This window comes from Carassius carassius, chromosome 15 (genome assembly GCF_963082965.1).
Source record: "Carassius carassius chromosome 15, fCarCar2.1, whole genome shotgun sequence".
In the NCBI taxonomy this organism is placed as follows: Eukaryota; Metazoa; Chordata; class Actinopteri; order Cypriniformes; family Cyprinidae; genus Carassius; species Carassius carassius.
In genome coordinates, this window is record NC_081769.1 from 13385059 (window position 1) to 13412434 (window position 27376).

Consider the following 27376-nt stretch of genomic DNA (forward strand, 5'->3'; position numbering starts at 1 on the left):
GTAATATGGCTGTTGTCTAAACTTCTAGTTCCCTAATCGATTCTTTATAAAGGGAATACTACATTTGCAATTTAGAATGATTTATAAATACATGTCATAACATTCAACACTGGTGCATGGTCATACACACCCTGAGCAAGTAAAAGGAAGGAGAAAATGCATAACGTCTTACATATTTCACAAGTGAGTCGCGCATGCTAATTTATAGTAATCCCACGGAACAGTCCACGGCCAGTGGGCGTGTCCTCTCGCATCCCGTGCCTCTGATTGGTTATTCCACACATGCGTCGACGAAAGGGGCGGGTCCGACCGTCTTGACTGACATATAGAGCACTATAGAGGATAAGTGTCTTGTTCTGTCTGCTTGCTTGGGAAATTCATGGGGCTTTAAATTTGTCACCGGGACACAGGTCCATCCAGGGGGGTCAGTGAGGTAAGTCTCGCGGACTATGAATGATTTGGGATTGTAAATGCGGGTGTCTGTGAGCAGTTCTCTACACGTGGCTGTCTATACAGCTGTCTCACACTGGGGACACTTTTGATTGGAGCGCTAACCAGCTAAATCCAGTTAGCAGTCTAATAATAAACAGCTGATTGCTGCTAGCGCTCCGCGGCTAACGTTACACTGTTAAAGCTAACCGTTGCAGCCAATTCTAGCTATGAATGAATGAATGAAATAACTATGAAAAAGAACCGACCGAACCCATTATGTTAACTTTATAACTTAGGGGAAAAAAAGGGGCCGGTTTGTAAAAGCTGTACGTTAGTAGCTCAGCGAGAGCCACGCGCTGCGCGTTTCCTTGAAGTTGAATGGGCCGCACGTGCCCTTCTTTCCATCATAAAAATCTAATGCGTACTGTCCAGCGTGACTGAAACATTTACAAATGGTAGGTTATATGAATTGTAACGGTATCTGAATAAACGAGCCACTGCCAGGACAGTCATCTGTGAGCGAGTTGCCTGTAACAATGAGAGCAGTTCACTGGCCTTTTGTCGCGTTCTAACTCAATTACAACACACAGGACAAGTGCAGAGCTGAACTTCAGCTATACAGATACTACTTTAGTAGGGCCATTTACGTATATTTCAAATTTCACTATTAGCCAACCATGTTTAGCACTTTACGTGTTTCTCAACCTACTGAATGACCATAGTTTAGTAGCAAATCAAGAGGGAAAAACACTGAATCATGCACAGCTGTGATTTGTTTATCATCTCATTGACTCATAATCATAATTAATTATATTTTCCATGTAGTTATGTTCTTGAACATCACATTTAAGGGAGAGCAGAAACCAAAAAGCAATATTGATGTGTGTATATAGCTGCTATTATTTATTTTATTATAATTTTTTTTTTTTACTTTAGAGTTGCGTTGAATGCAAGCTTCTCTTTGCTTTGAAACAGCTTGGCCTAGTTAGATTCTCACCCGGCCTCAAGCTGTAAGTGTGAACATACTATTCTACAACAGCACATGTGCAATGATTCATAGCACACCCACACAAGTATACTGTTAGTTGTGCAACAGTGATGGGCTTTAAAATTAGGTTCCTAAAAACAGTAGTCTTATTCCAATTAATAATGGTGTTGGATGGAGTAATTGAAACCGTATGTGTGACTTTGTCTTTTCTTTTGGTTTCACACAAAATTGCTCCCTGCGATGTGAGACGGGAAGCCTGCTGTCTTGATCTCATAATGACTCCCAATCAGATTAAATTTCCACACTTATTCGTAATCTGTCGCATACACCTGCCGTCATAGTTGTAGTATTGTTCTACTTCCTTAACCAGTCAAGAGTCTTGAAATGGAATATGTATTTTATTGGAATTTCTAAGACATGATTTGTTTGCCCTGTGCTACAGGTGTGCATTACTATTCATGTTTTATACTGTGTTTGATTGAAATGACAATTATAAATGGAAGTGATTTCTGTGAAAACATTTTAATAGGACAATTTGGTGCTCCAGAAATGTTTATCAATGTTGAAAACGGTTGTGCTGCCCGCAATGGTTTCCACAAAATCATTCTACATTATTTTTTAAAAAGACTATTTGATTAATAGAAAGTTTAAATGTTCGGCATTTATTTGGAATTTATTTGAAATGGAAATCTTTTGTCACCATAACATTCTTAACCGTCACTTTTACTAGCAATTTAATGCGTCCCTATTGAATTATAATAATATGCTGTATTAATATACTGACCCCAAACTTTTCAATGGTAGCGTATCTGAATTTGATTTTAGTTTCCTTAATGATGTGTGTTCTGCTTAAGCACATGTTAAGTCTAGTGGAAACACCATCTTCTGTGATCATGCAGAAGTGTGTTTTACTACTTTCAGAGAAACTTTGCAGTCTTTTGTGAGATATATATATATATATATATATATATATATATATAAAAATATGGAATGTTAATATTGCTTGCATTTAGTTATTTCCACATTAAACAAGTATTAGTTATTTTAATCAGATGTCAATCTCTTTGTCTGTGTATTGCTGTTTTTAAGTAATGTGGGAAATCTGACCTCTTAAAGGTTTTCTGTCTTCATAAGCTCCAGATGAGAAGAGGCTGAGCAGAGGTTCTGTGAACTGCCCTGAAATTAATTTTGCAGGTGAGTTAATGCATATGTATTGTTATATTCTGTATCCTCTTTTCAGTGCTGAATTGACGTGCATGAAAATACAAATTTCCTCAAATGATTATGGGTGGTATTATTATATCCAGAGATGCTGAAGTAAAAGCTGTTGCCATTGGTAAAGTCCAACTGAGTATTTTCTTGTTTGGTTTGTTTCTACACAAAACATATTGTATGTGCTTCTTCATAAACACACACATTATAGGGTTGTATAGCTGTAATCAGCACTCAACAGAAACTGCTCCAGATTTAGTTTGTAGAATATATTTGTTTGCTCGTCTCTGATCATGTGGATGGACTGTTGTGTGTAAAGATGGTCTTTTGTGGGTAAAGTCCTTTTCTCTTAATTTCACCTCATTCGTAGTTCAAGGCCCTCAGTTATACAAGATTTCAAAGACTACTTAATGGATGGTTCTTATGCACTTAGCTGACACTGCATGGAAAGCAATGTCTCTGGCTGGTTTTTATCATAACCGTTTGACTTTATCATTCTGTTTTTAATGAAAATGGAGAAGTAGCACAGAATGATGGAGTGAATAAACATTCTGATGTGGACCTGCTTCTTCCTGTCCCCAGGTGCATGGTTCTCATTGCTATTAAAGACTAATTTTGTCTTAGCCGTGAACTTTCCCTGCAATATAGGAATAATGACTGTTGCCAATGCCAAGTCTGGCACAGGTAAGCACCTTAGAGCCTCTGACAGGTTTATAGGATGCTTTATACAGTAGATCATTAGGGTCATGATGTTTGTGATATCCACTTATATGGGACAGTCGGCATGCCTCAATATTTATTATTAGTGACCAGGGGCCTCATGTATAAACGTTGCTTATGCACAAAATAAAGGTGCGTTCTCTGCCGTTTTGTGTGGTTTGTTGCCTAATTGAGGGAGAGGTCTCTGTGTGGGTTTGTTCATCATCGAAATGGTTACTGTTTTCATTATGCAAATTACTCCACTTCGTGATGAATATGCCCTTTTTGAGGCTCTCAAGTTGTTTATAATTGTCTGAGTGCTTTCTGATGCAGTAATATACACATGGATTTTTGTCGTTCTCTGTTACTGGAAAGCATTAGGTTGTGTAGTGTTGACTAATGTCAGGAGTCTATGCATTCGTTGTTGACCTATGACTTGCAATTCATGTAAATTTAAGTCCACTTCCAACAAAACTTCTGGTCACCCTATATATATATATCTTTGCATCTAACAGTAAGAGGGAGTGAATATTTTTTAAGTTTGTTGCTGTAACCGTTTTCATCAATGATTCAAGATGGGACTTAAATGATGCCTTAAAAACCACATCATTAGACACATTTGTTGAATTACTAATAATCCATGTAGGCCATTGGCAGTGTTGCCAGATTGTATGGACTATTTCCAGCCCAAAAGATTGCTAAAACCACCCACCACCCCAACAAAAAAGGCCCAAAACTTTAACGGTCTAAATAAAAATAAATAGGCCACATTTTTCATGGAAACCGATCAAATCAGGGCAAATACATTAAAGAGAATTCCCAAATATGATTAAAATATGCAAGCTGACACTGTCAAAGTGGTAAGAAATTAACCAATGCCCTAAAAAAAACCAATGCATCATTTTCAGTGTCAACTGTTGGAGTAAGCCAATTTCAATGCAAGAAGTGCTTAATTGTATTTATTCTATTTTGACTCCATTTCAGTATGTGTTGTGACTGACTGTAGCTCCACATTTAAACAATTTAATATTTATTTATCTGTCAAAAAGAATAAATCCTCCAATTTGAAGCTTGTTTGTTCATTTTGGGCCTTACTTTGTAAATATGATCAGATAAACATGATTTGTTTTGCTTGATTACTTCGTCTAAACTATATTTTGTCTTAAATGGAAATGGTGACCCTCAGCCATGCAGGAGGTGCTGGATAACCTCAAGGAGCTGCCGCCTTCAACAGGAGCCAAAGACATCGACCTCATCTTCCTCCGTGGCATTATGGAGAGTCCCATAGTCCGGTCCCTTGCTAAGGTATAAACTAATATTTCATTTGAACTCCTTTAGTTTGATAGCTACCGGGAGAGGTAATCGAATTATTGATTATCATTATACAGTCATGGCCAAAAGTTTTGAGAATTACATAAATATTAGTTTTCAAAAAGTTTGCTGCTAAACTGCTATTAGATCTTTGTTTCAGTTGTTTCTGTGATGTACTGAAATATAATTACAAGCACTTCATACGTTTCAAAGGCTTTTATCGACAATTACATGACATTTATGCAAAGAGTCAGTATTTGCAGTGTTGGCCCTTTTTCAGGACCTCTGCAATTCGACTGGACATGCTCTCAATCAACTTCTGGGCCAAATCCTGACTGATAGCAACCCATTCTTTCATAATCACTTCTTGGAGTTTGTCAGAATTAGTGGGGTTTTGTTTGTCCACCCGCCTCTTTTGGATTGACCACAAGTTCTCAATGGGATTAAGATCTGGGGAGTTTCCAGGCCATGGACCCAAAATTTCAACATTCTGGTCCCCGAGCCACTTAGTTATCACTTTTGCCTTATGGCACGATGCTCCATCGTGCTGGAAAATGCATTGTTCTTCACCAAACTGTTGTTGGATTGTTGGAAGAAGTTGCTGTTGGAGGGTGTTTTGGTACCATTCTTTATTCTTCCATTCACAGTCCATTCACTATACTTTCTGCAGAAGATCAATCTGTCCCTGATGTTTTTTTTTGGAGAGAAGTGGCTTCTTTGCTGCCCTTCTTGACACCAGGCCATCTTCCAAAAGTCTTGGCCTCACTGTTTGTGCAGATGCGCTCACACCTGCCTGCTGCCATTCCTGAGCAAGCTCTGCACTGGTGGCACTCCGATCCCGCAGCTGAATCCTCTTTAGGAGAAGATCCTGGCGCTTGCTGGACTTTCTTGGACGCCCTGAAGCCTTCTTTACAAGAATTGAACCTCTTTCCTTGAAGTTCTTGATGATCCTATAAATTGTTGATTTAGGTGCAATCTTAGTAGCCACAATATCCTTGCCTGTGAAGCCATTTTTATGCAACGCAATGATGGCTGCACGCGTTTCTTTGCAGGTCACCATGGTTAACAATGGAAGAACAATGCTTTCAAGCATCACCCTCGTTTTAACATGTCAAGTCTGCCATTCTAACCCAATCAGCCTGACATAATGATCTCCAGCCTTGTGCTCGTCTACATTCTCACCTGAGTTAACAAGACGATTACTGAAATGATCTCAGCAGGTCCTTTAATGACAGCAATGAAATGCAGTGGAAAGGTTTTTTTGGGATTAAGTTCATTTTCATGGCAAAGAAGGACTATGCAATTCATCTGATCACTCTTCATAACATTCTGGAGTATATGTAAATTGCTATTATAAAAACTTAAGCAGCAACTTTTCCAATTTCCAATGTTTATGTAATTCTCAAAACTTTTGGCCACGACTGTACATGTTACTTTTTTAAACCATTTAAATTATTCATTAATAAGACCGCTTTTATCTGCCTCCTAAATATCAACATAAACGTTCACATGTGCACACATTCATGAGCCCAGGGATCAGTTGTTGTGTCACAGGTCATAAGAATGTGATGTACAGGGGGCCTCTTCTTATTCTTAATATAGCTGTGTGAAATTGTTTAGATTGTGAGATCTACTGGTTGAGTTTCACGTTGTTTGATTAGGAACTAACACTTCTTTCTGAGAAACATATAGTCCATGTTACTGTTGATTTTTCTAGTAAGAGCTAGTTTACAGGTGTCTGACAGTTTGATCTGCATTAATGTCCAGTTTGTATAGTCTATTTCCTTTTTTTTTGTGTTGTGCAGGTTATTCTTGCAAACACCTGATAAGGAGCAAACTGAGAGAGCAAGAAATTGTTTAACTTTAGTTTAATAACATTCTGTGTCTGTGCATATTCATGTAGAACTCAAAAATAAAAACCCAAATTGAAAGTCTTAAAAATTCCCACCACTGTACAATTTCAAGCACATATCAAACAATGTATTCATTTTTATAATTTGGTGAGATTGACGTTTCTAACATTTTTTACAGAATTTTTTCGTAAGTTTTTGAGTTTTATGTATGTTATATGCACGATTTGAGAACAAATTTTGCTTTTTACAACTTTGAAACCATACACAATTATTCATTCATGCATTTCAGTGACTGACTGACTTTTAACATTTAAGATTTAAAGTCTGATCAAGAGTAAAACAATCAAATGTATTAATAGAATATTGGGTAAAATAACAAAGGCTTGATACAGTTTTATTTTTTCATATTTAAAAAAATCTGTTTTAATAAAAATGAAGCACTGAGACGCTTGATTAAATCATTATTCTTAATGACTTGGTACAGTTGTTAGAACCCTCTCTCCCTTCTGAAGTGTACCCGGCAGTGCATTTGTTAATCTGGATGTAATCCATTAATCGCTTTCTTGGCAAAGACACTCAAGTTATTTAGTCTCCGCCCACTCTCTCTCAGGCTCACGAGCGATTGGAGGATGTTAAGCTGGAGGCGGTGCAAAGTAATAACGTGGAGCTAGTGAGTGAGATCCTGTCTGACATGAGCAGTCTGACCACTCATGATGAAAGTGCAGCAGAACTCTATAAGATCCTGAAGGAACCACACTTCCAGGTACCTAACCTCTTTGTGTCTCTATGAAAATATGTTGACTGTTTATGTACAACTGTTTATTCATCATGTAGCCTTCTTCGCAGAAAAGGAAGCAAGATTACCTACAAGCACTTGAGAAATTGGACAAATGAGTTGATCGTATTGGACAAGGAAGTTGATTTTATTTAGTAATTTGTTGTTTGTAATGTATTTTCAGTCCCTGTTAGAAGCTCATGACAAGGTGGCCTCTAAGTCATATGAAGCTCCTCCCACCAGCACCAATTCCACCAGCATGACCAGCTCATCCCTCATGCCGGCTGACACGGTTCGCATGATCAGCATCCAGAAGAAGGTTGGAGAGCCTCTGGTGAGTGACAGATGTTCTCAGTTTCACAGGATTAGATCCCACAGACGGTCAGATCTTTAGCTCTGTAGAGTCCCTCTTCTAACAGCTTGTGGTTCAAATCCAAGCAGTGCCATTTGGTTGGTCTGCGTTGAAAAAGGCCAACCAGCCGCGAGCAGCAGAGCTATAGTTGGCAGTGTTTTAACACCTAGTAAAATGTCATTGTGTCTCTGCCAAGGTCAGAAAGCCCACTGAAAACAACCTTCATTTATTGATTGCACATTTCATTATATTAAAAGCCACTGAAATTAACAAATGTGTAGGGATGTTTTGAAATATTTCAAACAAAAAGTCACTGAAAGAAATGTTTTTTTTTTTCAGTGCCTTTTAATATAATAATATAATGCGATATTCAATAAATGAATGAATGATGTTTTTTCCAGTGGCTTTTATAATATAAAATTCCCCATAATCCCTTAATAAAAAGTATGTCTCTAAGACTCGTTGTGCCGGCATTTCTGCAATTCATGGCGTCGTCTTTTTTAGGGTGTAACATTCCGGGTGGAGGATGGCGACCTGGTCATTGCGCGTGTTCTGCACGGCAGCATGATTGACAGGCAAGGAATGCTGCATGCAGGTGATGTCATCCGAGAGGTGAATGGCCGAGAGGTGGGCAAAGACCCCATGGCATTACAGCACATGCTGAGGGACTGCAATGGAGGCATCACACTCAAAATCCTGCCCAGCTACAGGGACACACCTCCACCCGCACAGGTCAGCACATCACCCATTCACAGCAAACCCAGTCAAAGTTAAATGACTCCCAGTTAAAAAATATTCATCCACCTTTTAATGCACGGCGGTTCTTAGATATCCCTTTTTCCAGAATTTACCGATACTTTTATTTTTGGTACTACTTGCCCATAACCAATTTTCTGTTGTTTTGCATTACATTTATAATTCTTAGAAATACTGGGTACAACTACTAAAATATGTATAATGTTATGTGGCTTAGTTCATTTATTAAATTAATATTTCCTCAGTGTTCTACAAGCTTTTGTTTCTTTCCCTTTTTTTTTTTTTCATTTAATAATTTTTTTCCCCTATGGTACGATTTATTCAAGTTGCTAGCACATTAGAGCTACTCCATTGTAGCGGCTCAGTACTGTAATCACAAGACTTCCTCTAATAATGCAAGGAATCACTCTTTATATACAAATAATGAACATTTTCTGAAACATAATTCGCATTTTTCTTTATCTGAAATGTGCTGCGACTTATATTCCAAAGCGACTCATATAATGCAATCAAACCTTGTTCATCACACATTTATATTGGTGCAGAATGAGAGAGATGCATATATCCTAGCAGGTTTCACACAGACTGCTAGTTTCGCTTTGATTTAGATAAATGTATGCTTGACATTTAAAATAAATGTTGTTTATAGTAATTGCTCCTATAATTGTTTTATTTACGATTTAGTTAAAATTTTTAATGATGCATATGCTAAGTGAGCAAACGGCAATAACGATCATGCAACAGAAGTTTCTCTCTCTTACCTTATCATCAAATGAGTAACTTGTGCATTGTTTTACTTATTTGCTTTTGACATACCTGACCAAACTACAAACTTTCCAGTGACGTCTGTGAAAAAGGGATATTCGCTTGAACATTGGATATTTAACATTATATTAATTACATGCATGTACTTAATAGACATCCTTAATTTCTAAGAACTCCATTCTATTCGGTTTGTTTTTTTGTCTGTGATTCTTATCTCTTCACATGCTGTGTGGTATCGGTGTTTGCTATAGGAGCATTTTAACGAGTACAGTATCAGTATCGGTGCATCCCTAATTTATTACATTGTCTAAAATTTTTGTGACTGTTACGGGACAAACCCATACAACCACATATTTGGTGGACTGCAAGAAGAACTGGCATGAGTTTGTACAAGATCATCCTCATCTGAACTGCTGGTATCTTTCCCTACAATCAGATGCTGAGAGTACAAAATAATCTTGTCCGTATATTGTCTGTATAACCTCCTGATAGCTTATGGGTTCGAACAATCCTTGAGGAGGAACAAGGAGAGGCCTGGCCTCTGGTGACTCAGAATGCCATCGGGCTGAAACTGAACATGGTTATCCCTATTAATAACACAACCGGTGCTAAGTAGGGCAGATGGGAGGAGTTAAACATGCGCACACCCTTACTTTCTACTCTAAGGAGATCTGGGCCTGGAGAGAAATAGATCCTCAAATTCTCAGAGTCATTACCTTTTTTTTGTACTTTTAAGCTAGTATATCCTTTACCCACTTTCCTTGCATAAATGCTGTCTGAAAAACTCTCACGAGAGCAAACATTGGGGACCTGTTCCTTGTGCCAAACCTCAGTTCTGTCTTTTTTAGACCTGAACTTTACTCCGTGACTTGGTTATGTGCAGTGAATGACCGCTGTGTGTTTGCTGTTGGGAAATCCTCACTGATAAACATCCACCGGGATCAATAAATATTTCATTTAAAAAAACATACTGTTGTCCTTCATAGAGAAGCCAATTTACAACACACACCAACATAGACCGCCTCTGTTACTATTCATTTATTTCCCAGGAGGAAGCAGTATTCCATAGACAAAACATTGACAATGTGAATTGGCTCCTAGCATTACACAACAAAGATTTTGTCAATACAACATCAAAATGCTTTAGCCTGCCTTTTTTTTTTTGTCTTGGCGTGGATTTTTTTTTTTTTTTTTTAGATATCTTTTCTCTGTAAGCTATGACAGGATTGTATTTTTAGGCTGTAATTAGCCGCCTAAAATAAGTCAGATGTTAATAAACTGGTGTAACAACACTTTCTTTGCCCTTTAGGTGTATCTGAAGCCACATTTCAACTACAATCCTGACACTGATAATCTGATCCCTTGTAAAGAGGCTGGTTTGGCTTTCTCTAAAGGAGATGTTTTGCATATAGTGAACAAGGAGGACCCCAATTGGTGGCAAGTGAGAAGCATTTGATATTTATTTATTTATTTATTTTGGTCACACTTTATTTGAATGTCCAGTTCTCGCTGTTAACAAACCATTAACCATGACTTTTTTTTTTCATTCAAACTCCTCATTTTCTGCTTATTAATAGTTAGTGAGGTAGTTCAGTTTGGGTATTGGGAAGGATTGGGGATGTAGAATGTGTTTTATAAGTAATAATAAATATATTAATGGGTATGCTTTTAAGCAACTTGTTAATAGTGAGAATTGGTCCCCCAAACTAGTGTTTCCATTTATTATTATTTTTTTTTTTAATTATTGTTTTCAGTTCTTTTGTCAGATTTGTTTTCGTTTTTTCTGAAATGTTTGACATTGACGTTTTTTTGTCTAGGCATGTAATATTAATGGAGGCCGCACTGGTTTGATCCCCAGTCAGTTTCTGGAGGAAAAGAGGAAGGCATTTGTGAGGAGAGACCTGGATGGATCAGGTACAGAGGTTCAAGGTTTTTTTTTCTTCTTTTTTCTTCCCTAGTTCTGGATTCAAATATTTTAGGAATATCAAAGTTCCTTCTATTTGCATTTATGCTGTAAAAGTTCCACCTGTGGGTTTGTTTTAGGAATCCTCTGCGGGACATTAACTGGAAAAAAGAAGAAAAAGAAAATGATGTACTTGACCGCGAAAAATGCAGGTTAGATTTGCAATTTAAGTTGTATTTGGTAAGGAGGAGAGATTTCTTTCAGAAATGTAAAAAATAAGTCTTACCATTTAAAAAAAATAAATGAATGAATAAAATAAATCCAAACTGTTGAATGGTAGTGCAAGTATTTTTAAAATGTAAAAATTAACTTTCAAAACTTCTCTCTTTGTAATAGAATTTGACCGCCATGAATTACAGATCTATGAGGAAGTGGCAAAGATGCCTCCATTCCAGAGAAAAACTCTTGTGCTGATTGGTGCACAAGGAGTGGGTCGCCGAAGCCTCAAGAACCGCCTGATTGTGTTAAACCCGCTGCAATATGGAACCACTGTACCTTGTGAGTATATAATTAACATTAACATTAAAGGGATAGTTGACCTTCAGTCCATGATCTCCATTGACTTCCATAGTAAGGGTGAAAAACACAGTGCAAGTCAATGGGGACCAACTGAAGGTGAATTACCCCTTTAATATTGTTAATTACTACATTTGTCATTTTACTAATAAAAAGCCTGGCTCGTCTCAATTTCATCTGTTTCTCAGTCACTTCTCGGCATCCACGCGATGATGAAAAGGACGGCCAGTCGTACCGTTTTGTGTCCCGGGAGGAGATGGAGACTGACATCAAGGCAAGTCGCTACCTTGAGCATGGAGAATATGATGGCAATCTATATGGAACCAAAATTGACTCGATCCATGAAGTCGTTCACACAGGACGGACTTGCATACTGGACATCAACCCACAGGTGAGTGGTTTTGTTAATGACACAGAGATGTTTTACTTGGATATTGTACTGTGTATTGTAATCTGTGATGTCTTTACATATTAATAGCTGGTGAGGATGTGCTAAAGGATGAACTACATATTTTCATAATCCTGTCCAGGGATTCCTTAACCCCTTTGACCTAAAAAATCTACTTAGATTTTAAAGTTGTAATGAAATGGAAGTAGCGACAGACATTTTCTTCCATATTATGAGGTAAATCCATCTGACACTTATTATGGAAGTTGATTGTATGAAAAGTGTGGCATATGTCACCAGAGAGATGTCTGATGATTTACTGGTAGCTTGAGATTACATTTTGATAAAAAAAAAAAAAAACTGAAACCTTCACAATAAGATATTTGCAAAATTATACATTATTTCCTGGTGGCAAAGTAAAAAAATATCCAAAGTAATAGTTCTTATTTAATTAAATAATTTAAATAATAAAATTATTTGTTCAGCTTTTTATGAACTCTCAAAACCCTTGTGGTTTCTGATCATTTTAGGTCTTGGATATACATTACAAAAATTCATACCGCAAAATGCTATTTTTGTTCAATAATTGTTGCATATTGTGCAAGAAAATAGGAATAGATCTGTCTTTTTGACGATTGACAGTTCTTGTCCTGAAGTCAATTGTTGTTAAAGGGCTTGATTTATATATAATACAGAAAGAAATATTATACCTAATTGCTTCTAATTGAGCTAGTTTGCCAAGCCTGGTCTGAAAACACACACCTACCCTATTAGAATTACAAATGAATAAAACACATTTTACAGAACCTTCATATTTAATGGTGTTTAATTATTTGAAGATTACACTTTGAAAGCATTTGCAATTGGTTTGTGAAAGGTGTCATTTATACAGTTTTTCTTGCGCTTGGACTTTGTTTGATAAATGTGCTCTGCAGGCGCTAAAGGTACTGAAGACATCAGAGTTTATGCCATTCGTGGTTTTCATTGCTGCCCCAGAGCTCGATACACTACGGGACATGCACAAAGCTGTGGTGGATGCTGGGATCACAACCAAACTACTGACGGTCAGCCTCATTTCTGTCCATCAAATTCACTTTCTCAGTTTCTTTCCCAATAATGTAGAAAACAGTGGAGTTACCATAAGCTCAGAGTTTGAGATGGGGCCAGTTTTACTAATAGCTTGCATCAGTGTAAGCGTAAACCATCTTTTGCTCTTATAATCATACTTTCAGAATTTACTTGAAAATTAAGACGCACATGTGAAGAATTAGCACTAAAAAGCAGGATTGCCAGGTTTTTGCAACAAAACCGGTCCAATTGCTACTCAAAACTAGCCCAATCGTGTTTCGAGAGGGGTTTCCTGGTAAAAATCACATTCTGGGGCTAAATACATGTTTTTGTTATTGGGGTCGCTTCAACCCACAGACATGAAAAGCAACCGTGTTAAAGTACTCCAGTTCCACGGCAAAAACACGGATTGGCAACGCTGCTGAAAAGTTGTGGACAGTTATTTTTGCACTTGACTTTAAATATGCATTTGTAGGAGTTTGCAAACGATGCAAAATTTATAGGAGAGTATTCAAATGAATCACGCAATGCGTTTTACTAACATTCGCGCTCGTCAAATTACTGGCATTTGGGCATTATTTAGCGCCCAAAAAAGGCTTTATTTATTGTTGCTAGGAGAGGCACCGCAGAGAACAGAGAGCGAGTGGTAGAAGGGAGAGGATTTTTTTTTTTTTTTCACGAATTAATTTATTTTGAATACATATTGTTTACCAAGCCATGTTATTTTTAATTCGCTTCAGGAAATAAAAGATGACTTGGAATCCTCAACTAGGAGTCACACAATACCAGCTCTATCAAAACAAAATTTTTTGGCCTCTGGTTCTTCACAATGTACTGTGGCTTTGTTATTGGTTCATTCTTTATTTGCGACTATGCTAATTTGCTCTGCGCTTGGTATAATACATTATTAGATATGTAACTAGGATGTTGCATTGCTTATTGAATTTTCCTCGCCCGTCTACGCTGTTTTGGAATTGGCCCGTTTAGTAAAACTGGCCCATGTTTCTTTAGAAGCCTCAAGTGTGACGACTTCTGTTTCTGTCTTTTTAGGAAACGGACCTAAAGAAAACAGTGGACGAAAGTGCCAGGATCAAGCGGGCGTACAATCACTACTTTGATCTGACTATAGTTAATGACAATCTGGACAAGGCCTTTGAGAAACTGCAGGCAGCTGTGGAGCAGCTGACCACACAACCACAGTGGGTCCCTGTCAACTGGGTTTACTGAGACATACAGCCGTCCAAACACCCCATCATCATCATCATCATCTGAGGCACAGAACACAAGTTCACACTGAACGGACCCAGCAGTCACTATACAAATGTACACTAGCCATTCAGTCACGACAGACATAAGGGAAGTGTACTTATTTATTAACATTATTTTATTTTCTACTGACTAAACTTAAAAACTTGGGAGGGAAAAAGCAAATAGGATTTTTTTGTCATTAAAATAGTGATTTTAACAGTTTTCCAAGTAAGTATAAGCTGCATTACAGTATTTAAAGTAGAGGGCTGTTTTCTTGCTGTAATTTTAGTGTTACAAACGTTGGTTTACGGTGCAGGCTTCATCTCACAGTTCTTTATCTGTCATACAGTTCAGTCACTACAGTGTCAAGCAGCTTTAGTTTATTCAGCTTCAAACATAAGATCTTTATAAGTGTCATTCTATTCTAAGTGTTATCCTTTCTTATCAGTTCAATTCAAGAAAGCCAAATTTAACTTTTACAAAATCACAATAGCACTTTATTTTACAGTCCTGTTATGTTTGTACTATAATAACTAGGTACTAATCCTGAACCTAAATTTATAGCCCAGAGTATACTTCAGTTTTGACGTGAATGCTTAAAGGGGTGGTTCACTAAAAAAATTATTTACTCACCCTCATGTAGTTCTGAATTCCTTTCCACTGATATTTTGAGGAGTGTGGGTAACTAACCAAACAGTTGTATGGTTACCTACATGGTATGGAAAAATACTATGAACGTCAAAGGGGACCAGAAACCATTTGGTGACCCACATTCTTTAAAATGTCATCTTTTGTGTTTAGCAGAAGAAAGAAATGCATTCAGGTTTGGAACAACTTTAGGGTGAGTGAATGATGACTTAATTGTAACTTTTGTGAACTCCTGCTTCATTGCGTCATCCCATCCTTGTGTGTTTTTTCTACTTTACTACATTTCTACTGAAATGATGGGCCAGTTCAGTGTTGCCACCTTGTGGACAAACCAATTCTTGTGAAGAAAAAAAAACGTATCAAGACAGATGCTGTGCCCAAAATCAAACACTTCCCTACTGCATAGTATGCAAAAAAAAAAATTGTTTTAAAATGGTACGCAAACTATAGTGTGCATTCAATGGACATTTTACTATCCCAAGAGGCCTCGGCAGAGGATTTATGACGGTAAAGCAATGCAACAGATGAGAGTAGGTCACAAGACAGTAACATGGCAGATGTAGTATGTTTGAATTTCGTTCATACTACCCATTCTCATATTATATAGTACATACTTCTGCAAAGTAAATTCCAATTCAAATGTAATGCCCATAACAGAGATTTCAGATGCACCAAGAGCTTGATCTCTGCAAAACGAAAGTGAACATTTTCTAACTGGTATGTGTTTCTAAATAATGCAATTAAAATGATGCCCCTTACCTGACCCCACCCCTAAACACAGCAGCAAATCAGGTTACACAGTTGAAAACGCCCTCATTTTGGTCACGTCCTCTGATCTAGTAACCTATTACTGTCCTGCAGAGACATGAATTTGGATCAAGGACAGCATACAGTACACAAGTACTGTGCTTATGACAAAATTTACGTCACATGCACTGTGTAAAATTTTTAAATTAGTTGCATTTGTCTCTTAACCACCTCACACAAATGCTTGTCAATGCAGGTGTTTATTGTTATTGTGTTCTACGGTAATTTGTTGTTCTGTTTTCATTTATTTTTCAACTCTAAACAACATCCCTGGCCACTCATTAAAAAACAAAAAATTTAAATGCACATGTACTGCAAAAGTACTGCAAAAATAATATACTTGGAGTATTAGAAAGTACACTCTAGGCTTAAGGGCCAGTTCACACAGAACAAGTTTGTGTTCCATTGCACATTATATATATATATATATATTTCATTTATTCATGGGTCTCGCTTCTTTTCAGTGTCTTGTGCAAAATGGCCAACCTTGGCTGATTTTTTTTTTTTTCTTTATCAGTGCTGCACCTCTGCATCTGGATATTTTTATGTGGCATCTGTAGTTTTTAAAAGCAAAAGCCTGTTCTGTGTAAACCGACCTTAAAACCTAACCTTAACTCAAGTCCAAGTTACCATACATTTATATTACCTTTTATATTAAGTGCATGTACTATAAAATAAAGTGCATGCAATATCATGGGTTTATAGAATTATGAGCTAATGTCATTGTGTTGCTTGTATGTCCTAGTATACAGAATCAGCACCGTATTTAGCTAAATGCCTTTCTCACAGGCACAAATTCACATTCAATGGAATATAGACCAAGTGTGTCGTGATCACAAGCTACCTGGCCTCACAGATTCATAACCTGTCATCTAGCTGTATGTAGTGATGTACCTCTGTCTCTGGTGTCTTGCTCCAGTGTCTTTTTCAAGGCTTTGTAACTGATTTTTATCCAGGTTGTGTATTCACTTGAAAATTCTATATTTTGCGATACAGAGAGTTGTATTTTCTCAAATTAAACCACTGTCTAATAAATTAATCTTAATTTTGGATCACTTAAGTCTTTATTTTCTGGGGTCTCATTTATAAAGTGTGCGTACACTCAGATTTGATCTTGGTGTGCGTACACTTAAATCCACGTCAATGCTCTTATTTATAAAAACTGCCTCTGATGTGGAAAGGTGCTTAGCGTCACATCATGGTCTGAGCAGACGTACACTTTTTATGTAGGAGTACTGCCGGTTTTTGGAAATGTACAGGTGCTGGTCATATAATTAGAATCTCATCTAAAAGTTGATTTATTTTACTAATTCCATTCAAAAAGTGAAACTTGTATATTATATTCCTTTATTACACACAGACTGATATATTTCAAATGTTTATTTCTTTTAATTTTGATGATTATAACTGACAACTAAGGAAAATCCCAAATTCAGTATGTCAGAAAATTAGAATATTACTAATGACCAATATAAAAAAAAAAAAGGATTTTTAGAAATATTGGCCAACTAAAAAGTATGAAAATGAAGTATGAGCATGTACAGCACTCAATACTTAGTTAGGGCTCCTTTTTGCCTGAATTACTGCAGCAATGCGGCGTGGCAGGAAGTCGATCAGTCTGTGGCACTGCTCAGGTGTTATGAGAGCCCAGGTTGCTCTGATAGTGGCCTTCAGCTCTTCTGCATTGTTGGATTTGGCATATCGCATCTTCCTCTTCACAATACCCCATAGATTTTCTATGGAGTTAAGGTCAGGCGAGTTTGCTGGCCAATTAAGAACAGGGATACCATGGTCCTTATACCAGGTAAAGGTAGCTTTGGCACTGTGTGCAGGTGCCAAGTCCTGTTGGAAAATGAAATCTGAATCTCCATAAAGTTGGTCAGCAGCAGGAAGTGCTCTAAATCTTCCTGGTATACCTGGACCTGGAAGTCTATATTCCTGGTATATTTGAAGCTAGATGCTTCTGACGCTGTCTGTTGTTCAAGAGTGGCTTGACACAAGGAATGCGACAGCAGAAACCCGTGTCTTGCATACGTCTGTGCGTAGTGGTTCTTGAAGCACTGACTCCAGCTGCAGTCCACTCTTTGTGAATCTCCCCCACATTTTTGAATGGGTTTTGTTTCACAATCCTCTCCAGGCTGCAGTTATCCCTATTGTTTGAGCACTTTTTTTCTACCACATCTTTTCTTTCCCTTCACCTCTCTATTAATGTGCTCGGACACAGAGCTCTGAACAGCCAGCCTCTTTTGCAATGACCTTTTGTGTCTTGCCCTCCTTGTGCAAAGTGTCAATAGTCATCTTTTGGACAACTGTCAAGTCAGCAGTCTTCCCCATGATTGTGTAGCCAACAGAACTAGACTGAGAGACCATTTAAAGGCCTTTGCAGGTGTTTTGAGTTAATTAGCTGATTAGAGTGTGGCACCAGGTGTCTTCAATATTGAACCTTTTCACAATATTCAAATTTTCTGAGATACTAAATTTGGGATTTTGCTTAGTTGTCAGTTATAAACATCAAAATTAAAGAAATAAGCATTTGAAATATATCAGTCTGTGTGTAATGAATGAATATAATAAACAAGTTTCACTTTTTGAATGGAATTAGTGAAATAAATCAACTTTTTGATGATATTCTAATTATATGACCAGCACCTGTAAGCTTTCTTGCAGCTCACTCTTCCACATTAAAAAGGATCTGGATGATGACTGGTGATCATTTATATGTTAATGACATTAATGAGGAGTCATTTAGAAGGCAGAGAGCTGAAACCAGTTGTGCGCAAGTTAAAGATCATTTGCCATTCATTGATTTCACATCTGAAAGAGAGGCGTATGTGTTTTCTGTGCATACATTCATTCTATGAATCACACATACGCATAAGAATTGATCGTTAGCTTAGTTTTAGAATGGTTTCTGTGCAACGTTTTACAAATGAGGCCCAAGGTGCAGATTTGCTCTTGTTGAAGTTTAGATGGAAAAAAACTGAGTTAAGGAATTTATGAAAACATGGACAAAATATGATGTAAACAATTTATTGTGCATTTGCACACATTTTTACATAAGAGTGTATTTCCAAGGTTGCCAGATTTCCGCCAAGTTGCTACTCTGAACCAGCCCAATCGCGTTTCAAGGAGGTTCCCCTGGTAAAAATCACATTCTGGGGAATAAAAAAAAAAAAGACTAATTTTGGGTAAGGTTCCTGTGGTAAAATTTGCATTTCAGGGGATAAATACCATGTTATTGGGGTCGTGGACTTGGCAACACTGTATTTTCACTTTAAAGGTTTGATACTTTAAAATAAGTTTTAAAATGAATAGAAAATTTCTATAAAACAACTGAAAGGCCACTTAAGGATTAATAATTTTTTATAGTAGATTGTCCACAGCTTTAAGTGCCCTTTGGTCCACAGTTTACATCAGATATTTTAGCTTTGCGGTTGTCCTCCAGTCAGACAGGGGGCACTAGAGATGCCAAGCCTTTAACAGCAATGCACAGTATGAGAGGAAGGCGATCCTGTGGGTTGCTGATTTTTGTAGCAACTGAGTCCTTCTGCTTAAGCAGCTTCACGTTACAGGAAGCAAAGAGTGATGTAACGTTCTTGAAAACCTTCTCATCGGTTAACGCAGCCAGAGCAGCATCTTTCAGAGAGGACTTCTTATTTGAAATCATATTTTGCACCTGCAGGACAATAAACACGTCATCTAGGCAGTAAAAGGTAGTTCTGTTCCTTACATGTACATAATTAGCATGGTAAAGGTAATGATTTCACCTAGGACTGTTTATTTTTTTTACAATGATGGCTCTGTATTTATGAGCAGATTAAAGCCTGTATTTAACACAACCTTTTTTTGACTTCTAAATCTCAACACCCATTCACTGCCATTATAAAGCTTGGAAGAGTCAAGACATTTTAAATATAACTTTGATTGTATTTGTCTTAAAGAAGAAAGTCATATACACCCAGGATGGCTTGGGGGGACTAAATCATGGGCTAATTTTCATTTTTTGGGTGAACTATCCCTTTAGACAGGCCCTATTTGTTACTTGGCTTTAATGCTATGCTTCCTTTTTTATGGATCTTTTCTTTGATGAATCTGTTCTTAATATGGAGTACAGTTACTTAATATGAAGATACTCACAAGATGAAGTAAAGCTTGCAGGGTTGTGTAACTGCAGCAGGATTTGAGCTCAAGCAGCGCAGAGTCAGTCATCTCTAGATGAGCACATGATTGGTTGTGAGAACAAAGGTGTATGATAACAAACAACCATCAGGAAAATGACGATGCATTGAAAGTGAAACTACTGATTGCTTTTATGACCAGTTAATAATATACAAAACACAATCCATGACCTTTATTTGTCACTTTAACTGAACTCACCAACTAAGGAGCTGATGAGCAGATGGGTGGCAGTCAGAGTGCTGAGTTTCTTCTGCTTTCCAGAGGGGCTAGAACCAGCGGTCTTCTGTACAAGCTCCAGTGTGGCCTTCAGAGCAGGCACCTTCTCTAATGCACTGGGTTCAGGCTGCGTCCCATCACACAGGTCCTCTAGCTGAGAGAGAGACAAACAAGTCTAAAGCTGTCCAACATCTGTCTATTATTACTGTTCAAAAGTTTGGGGTCAGTAAGGTCCCGTGTCTCACTCACTGCGTCCTCCAGCACGCTGATGGCTGCACTGTCCTGCAGGAGCAGAGAGATCTGCTGGAATAATGAGGAGCGAGTGCTGGATGGGAGTTTAGAGAGAACTGTCAGCTGCCCCTGGAGTCCTTCCAGATCTTAAGAGGGAAAGTAAATCAACTTTATCAAAGCTTTTATTTATGGAAATAATGTAAACTCTATAGTTTTAACCAACTGTCTTTACTTAAACTCCATTAGGGCAATATACAGTGCTGTGAAATAAAATTTGCCCCCTTCCTGTTCTTTTATTTAATTTTTTGCGTACTTGTCACACTTAAAAGATTCAGATCACCAAACAACTTTGAATATTACACAAAGATAATCCGAGTAAATACAAAATGCAGTTATAAAATGATTTCATTTATTAAGGGAAAAAAACTGTACCTGGCCCTATGTGAAAAAGTAATTTTTGTTTAATATTAAAATTAGTTTAATGATCTGAATCATTTAAGTGTGACAAATATGCATAAGATAAAAAAAACAGGTGGCAAAAACGTATTCAACTAATAAACCAGGAATAAAAGTAAGTAGGTACTTCTTTTGAATAAGCAATTCATGCTCAACCATGAAATCCTATGTTCTATATACTATGAATGTGTTATGAAATTAATCCAGTCGTTCTGTATTGACTATATTGGCACGGTCATGTGACCCACCAGTGTCACTTTACAGCCATTCACAACTAGTAAAGAATTCACTTCCTTTCACCTGTTTTGTGAATACTGTGAATTCAAACACACCACCCTTTCACATCCCATTTTTCACCTATTATATAGTAGGGAAGTGTGCGATTTATGATGCAGCCAAGGTTGCTGTGTTAGGCTAGCTGTGATGTATATAAATAACAGATTCATTGTTTTACACTTGGGGAAGTTAACTTTGCAGTTGCACACTTAACAGTTATCGTTGAATAATTACTCTGAGAAAAAATGATTTATTTTATTGTCACATTTTTTTTCTGTTGTTTTCAATGAAAGATGGTTAGAGTAGCTACTGTGATGTTACCTTCCTGTAGTTTATTGGTTGTTTTCCCGGGTGCAGCACTAACTGTTCTTGCTTTCTGCACCTTCACTGGCCCGTCAACTTCAAAACCACCCTTGACATTAGGCAGCAGGCACATTTCTGACAAAATGGATGAGAGTACATTCATGGTTGTATTTATGTTTATGTGTAAAAATGTCAGACTCTGTGCAATGACCTTAAATCTGGATCCTCAAGCAAAAACCTCTGGAATGTAATTGGTACAAAACTTCCAATGAAGGATTTACCGTAGTGTCCAGTTTGAGCAACTTCTAGTTCAATCACACTGTAAGCAATGGTGGTTTTGGGAGGGATGTTGATCGACACATTAGTGTCATACGCGACAAAAGGCTTCTCTTTATCATTGACTGACACCTGCGGAGAAACAAGAGACAGGCGGGACAGTTTGTATTAGGAGGAGAGGAGACAGGAGGCAGGACCGGACACGTCCCCCTGGAATGTTGTTACTGGATGGTGATACACCCAAGACTGTCATCAGAAAAGAAGAATGTGTGATCACAAAAGCCCTACCTTTATGGTTTTATTGAACCCAAACATTCCAGTGCAGGTACCACCTTCCTGAACGTCCTCTGTGATGGTGCAGGGCTGAGTGGTGACGATTCGCTCCTTCACGAGCGTCAGCACCTCCCTCTGAGACTCCCGTGTCTGCTTGATCAGAGAGTGCGTCAGGTCCAGAACTCTACAACCACAGCAGAGATTCAAGTTTGACAAAAGTTATGTCACAATAATAACACAATGAAAGTAAAGGTGACGTGACATACAGCTAAGTATGGTGCACCATACTCAGAATTCGTGCTCTGCATTTAACAAATCCAAAGTGCGCGCACACACACACACACACACACACACACACACACGGAGCTGTGGGCAGCCATTTTTGCTGCGGCACACGGGGAGCAGTTGGGGTTTTGGTGCCTTGCTCAAGGGCACCTCAGTCGTGGTATTGGCGGCCCGAGACTCAAACCCACAACCTTAAGATTAGGAGTCAAACTCTCTGACCACTAGGCCACAACTTCCCCACAATAAACAAGTGTGTGACATGGATTTACTGTCAAAAATGCATGAGTCTACACGTGCAAGGTGTGTCTCAAGTCTTCATTGTCTAAAACTTTTCACCTGCATCAATACACCTGGATTAACTTTAAAAAAAGAAACGGTTGGAGATATATCTAGCTTTACATTTCTCCTGCTGGTGTTGTCAAGATTTAGACAAATAAGCCAATCAATTTAGACAAAGAATATTTTTAGGTCACATGACAAAACATTCAAAAAGCATGAACGCGTAAAAGGAGATTTAGATATATGACAAATGAGGACATAGAAGACAATGAAAGAAGAAAATCTACATATCTGCACATAGAAATAAAACCTTGTGAAATGTTTTAAAATTTCTAAAAACAGTGTTCAATTACTGTTTTTTTCCCCACACATATATACATGAGTCTATTACGGAAACCTGCCACTGAATAAGAAATTAAAAAAGGTAATTGTGACTTTTTACCTCAGAAGTTTTTATCTTGCAATTCCTTACAAAAAAGTAGTATACTTCAAATTTATTTTACTAAGTATACTTAAGTAAAGTTCTAGTAGTATACTTGTAAGTGTACTATTTCAATACTCCTTGGGACTAAATTGGCCCATTTTCTAGTATATAAAAGTATACTTTTAAGTATCCTTTAAGTATAACAGTAGCATTGTAGCATTGAGTACACAACTAGTTTTCCTCTATGTTTGTAGTTTATACTGCAATTATACTAAAAGTGAACTTATAGGTACACTGATAGTTTACTAATTAAAGACTATGTACACTTTGAAGTATAGTCTCAGTAAACTACTAGTTTAGTAGTTTTTACTGCAGGTATACTCATAAGTTTTCTTTAAGTGAACTTTACATCACACATAAGTATACTACTATGTCCCTATTTAGGTTTGAATTTGTATAACATACAAAACATCCAAAGAAAGAACAGGGCATCTGCTCGTAAACAAAAACTAGCTTCATGCATTATTTTTTTAACACTTTAATGCGTTTCATAAAAAATGAATAACATTTCGAACGAAAAGCTGAAAAAAGACTGTGAATTGAATTCAGAATGATAATGAAAACATAAATGGAGTCGATCAACACTCCAAAACTTGACTGTAATTATTACCTCTTCATCGGTCGACATTTTATTCCATAACGTTACAGTTTTGATGTGTTATTATCTGGTGTTTCTTTTTTCTTCTTCACTTGTGTTTTTTTGGGAAATTCTGTGCAGAAGATGTGTACTAGCGCCATCTACCGTATAATAATGAAAACACAGATTCTAGTAATAGCTCAAATATATTTATAATTTTTGTAAGTATAAAGTCAATTATACTTAAATGTATACTTAAATGAGGAGTACGTAAGCGCATTTCTGAGAAGTACATAAAAAGTAAACTAAAGGCATACTTTCCTATTTTTAGTTTAAAAGAAGTATATTAATAGCACACTTGAATAAACATATTTTTCGCAAGGGAATCAGACTTTTGTTTTTCGATTTGTGAGATGTGAACTTGCAATTGTAAGAAAATGCCAGAATTGCAAGCTGACTGACGAAATTGTAACTTGCAATTGCGAGTTCATATCTCACAATTCTAAGAAAAGTAGTCAGTATTGTGGACATAAATTCAGAATTGTGAAATGTAAACTCAAAATCGTGATTCGCAACTACATTTATTTTAATCTATTGGCAGCAATGTGTTTCCACAGTCTATTCTTATTTAAAAAAATAAAGAAATAAAAATCATCAGTTTTTGTATCTTTTAAACTAGACACACAATTGCCTCATATAATAATGTGATAAAACAATCAAGCATACTTAGAAAACCAAAGCATTTTTATTCGATACCTTCAGCCTTAAATCTCAGTTTGTGATCGAGAGCAAAAAAAAAACGGAAGCAGGACTTCACGGAAAAACAGAAATATGACAAGAATTTTAAGCACAAACAACACGACTTGTACTTTCATTTCCTCATTTTCATTCAGCAGTGTCTGTATTTGTCGCTACAGGCGAGATTCACGTGTACAGTACTTAAACCACAGTGCATATCACAACACTCTCTTATCTGACCAAGCTTGTGAAGACAGTGGCTCTTAACACAATCATGTGGTCAGTCCCTCACCTGGACTTGGAAGCCTGTAAGAGATTCTGTACATCCACCTCCTGCTTCTTTAGGTTTCCAAACGATGACTGAAGTTTGCTGGAGCTAGCAACCCCCGTATTAATGGTCCCCGGCCCAAAATCAGCTGCAGCACTTCCACTTTTGTTATCCACAACTTTGCCATTAAAGGTCAAAAAATCAGTTTCATCCACAGCTGTGAAAAAAAAATAATACTAATTTACATCAGCTCTCCCAAAGACATAACACCTTATTAAACACAAAACCACCTGATTTTAAATAGAGTTACACACACAAACAATTTTCACATAGAAAACATGATACTATAGAAAAAGAAATGCATGCTTGAAATGTATGCCAAATTATAAATGTACATTTTCTTTAAAAAAAAGTTTATGCAGATATTATGAAATGAAAGGACACTTAAGTGTACCTAAAGATAACATGTGCCTTAACAGACTTTAGTAAACTTTTAAAGTGCACTTTGTAATAATGTCAATTTTAAATCATTGTTGTTTTCATCATCTTTTGTTCTGCTGTTTTATGTTTGACTAACTTAAGTACTTCATTATAAGGTTACACTTTATTTTAAGGTGTCCTTGTTACAGTGTAATTACACATTTAATTTAACTACTGAGAAATATTAATTAACTACATTAATTAAGTACTGACTATATGGTTTGGCTTAGGGTTACTTAAATGTAATTAAGCATAATTTTTGTTCTTATAATAGAAAGTATATGTAACGTGTGTTACAAGGCCTTTCAAATAAAGTGTTACCCTAAATGGCAACTTCATTATTACAAATGTGTAATAAAAAATATATTTAAAAACGTTACAAACAAGTCTCAATAAAAATCATATTAAAGTATATTTTAGTTTACCATAAATTCGTATTTCAAAGACAGTAGAATTACTACTTAAGTGGGTCATAAAAGCACTCTAAAGTTCAACTAACTGCATTTAATATAAATTTAAACATAAACATATTTCTATTTAATTGAACATTAAAATCCGAAAATTTCTAATTTTGTTCACACTTTAAGACATTATTTTAAAGTGTATTTTTCCACAGTTAATACTGTTTTTTTTTGTTATTATTATGTGTGCTTATTTTTCACAAGGATAATGGCTTTAAAAGTGATAGATTAATCAAAAATTCAAGCTATCACAGTCCATATACTTTTCTGCACAGAATGACTGAAAGGTCACACTGTACCTGGATTTATGGGATCTCCCACAAGAACATCATTTAGTTTGAAGTCTGATGTTAGGTACTTGGGCCGCTGCCAAAACCAGTAGCGGTTTCTCTTGATGACCAGGGCCAGAGGAGCCAGACCATCCGAGTCATTCAGACGGGACACTGGGAACAGGGAACCATCAACGTCGATCTCAGAGACCAGGTTCTTAGTGGCTTTCGCAAACATCTTTCATGCTGACAGGCAGAAAATACATAAAACTGTCACAAGTGTATTTCATTTCAAAGAAATGTACTCCTGAGACTGTTGTATTAAATGCAAATAAAAAAAAAACCTACCATAAAGTATCATATTGTCATGTTATCATATCGTAATGCCAAGGGATTCTTTAAAGTACCATGGAATATAATTTCACATAAATATTTATTACTTTATTTTTCAGTGTCATTGTTTCACATTACTTAATACAGTAATAACATTAGGCTATACATAATTACAAGAAATTAACCTACAGTTCAGGTTAATTAATAAATGTAGAAATGCACTGGAAGGACACCTTAAAATAAAATGTAAACAATGAATCATATTAATCATTCAGTACCATAGTATGACACCCAGATGGCATCTCTGTACCGTATTTCTCTCACCTAAGGACCTACACTTTTCAGATCACTAGAGCTGTGATATACAACAAGCATATTGACCCAGATACACTTGTTTGACTCAGTGTATTTGCACAGTAGCCTAACAACATTATGATGTATATTTCCGTAATTATCGATAGCTAACTCATACCTATACATAATTTAGTATTACACTGACACAGTGACACAGAATAATTTCTGCGTCTCATAATGCCGAAAAACATTGTAGCGATAGAAACAATCCTTTCTTAAGTTACTTAAGTAATCGTTTCTTCTCTTCATAACGTAACAGTTTTGACATAAGTATACTAACCTAATGTTAAAGTAACCAGCTTTACAGACAACAGAAAACATGTCAATTAAAATTTCGCGCTTACCGTCTCCAGCTCTCTTCGCGATTGAACACAACTGACACAAAGGGTCAAGGGAGAAGTCCGGTGCTTTAGCTTAGTCCCGCCCCCACAAATTTCATTGGCTCACTCCTGGACGACGAATTTTTCATTTGCTGCACAAGGTGTCCATCAAAGCATCGGCTTTTTTTTATCTCTTGAGAGAGGGTGTTGTCGTCAGATATGTTGTTTACAAGTTCCACTGAGAGTTCAATTTTATACATAGGTTATAGTAATTTTGTTTAATTGGGTCACAGCATGTCTTTAAAATCTTATCATTTTATCTAACGTAGGCCTACCTTGTCCTATATATCTTTCTGGAAAGCAAATCCCATGAAACTGTTTATTTATTTATGTAAAAAAAAAGAGAGCAAGGCTTCGAGTATCTGGTGTGGCTCACAGTAGGAAGGCACAATCTGGAGGGAAGAGACAATGACAAGTGGTGGAAATAAAAACAAAAATCTGAATTACAGTTGATAAATGTCTCTCGGAAATAAATTA

General features: G+C 36.8%; 2 protein-coding genes across 6 annotated transcripts; one reads left to right on the top strand and one right to left on the bottom strand.

The window, feature by feature from the left end:
• Nucleotides 1-328: 328 nt before the first annotated feature.
• pals2a (protein associated with LIN7 2, MAGUK p55 family member a) lies at nt 329-14880 on the top strand. Of its 4 annotated transcripts, none has more exons than XM_059567459.1 (14): nt 329-433; nt 2537-2614; nt 3215-3316; nt 4518-4636; nt 7106-7258; nt 7455-7604; nt 8127-8354; nt 10453-10584; nt 10961-11057; nt 11187-11258; nt 11443-11604; nt 11811-12013; nt 12946-13074; nt 14129-14880. In XM_059567459.1, the coding sequence occupies exons 3-14, from the start codon at nt 3286-3288 to the stop codon at nt 14303-14305; spliced, it is 1653 nt and encodes a 550-aa protein (XP_059423442.1). In that variant the 5' UTR covers nt 329-433; nt 2537-2614; nt 3215-3285; the 3' UTR covers nt 14306-14880. The 4 variants fall into 4 exon arrangements, with proteins under 4 accessions (XP_059423442.1, XP_059423444.1, XP_059423443.1 ...); XM_059567460.1 differs by having other exon boundaries at nt 343-433; nt 2555-2614; XM_059567461.1 differs by lacking the exon at nt 3215-3316.
• A 4215-nt stretch (nt 14881-19095) lies between these two features.
• gsdmeb (gasdermin Eb) lies at nt 19096-26944 on the bottom strand. 2 transcript variants are annotated; one of them, XM_059567463.1, is made up of 11 exons: nt 26864-26944; nt 26355-26398; nt 25863-26078; nt 24647-24839; nt 22007-22175; nt 21724-21850; nt 21461-21577; nt 20426-20553; nt 20159-20330; nt 19919-19992; nt 19097-19457 (listed from the first exon to the last, which is right to left on the bottom strand). In XM_059567463.1, the coding sequence occupies exons 3-11, from the start codon at nt 26068-26070 to the stop codon at nt 19227-19229; spliced, it is 1419 nt and encodes a 472-aa protein (XP_059423446.1). In that variant the 5' UTR covers nt 26071-26078; nt 26355-26398; nt 26864-26944; the 3' UTR covers nt 19097-19226. The 2 variants fall into 2 exon arrangements, with proteins under 2 accessions (XP_059423447.1, XP_059423446.1); XM_059567464.1 differs by lacking the exon at nt 26355-26398 and having other exon boundaries at nt 19096-19457; nt 26864-26943.
• Between the last annotated feature and the right edge of the window lie 432 nt (nt 26945-27376).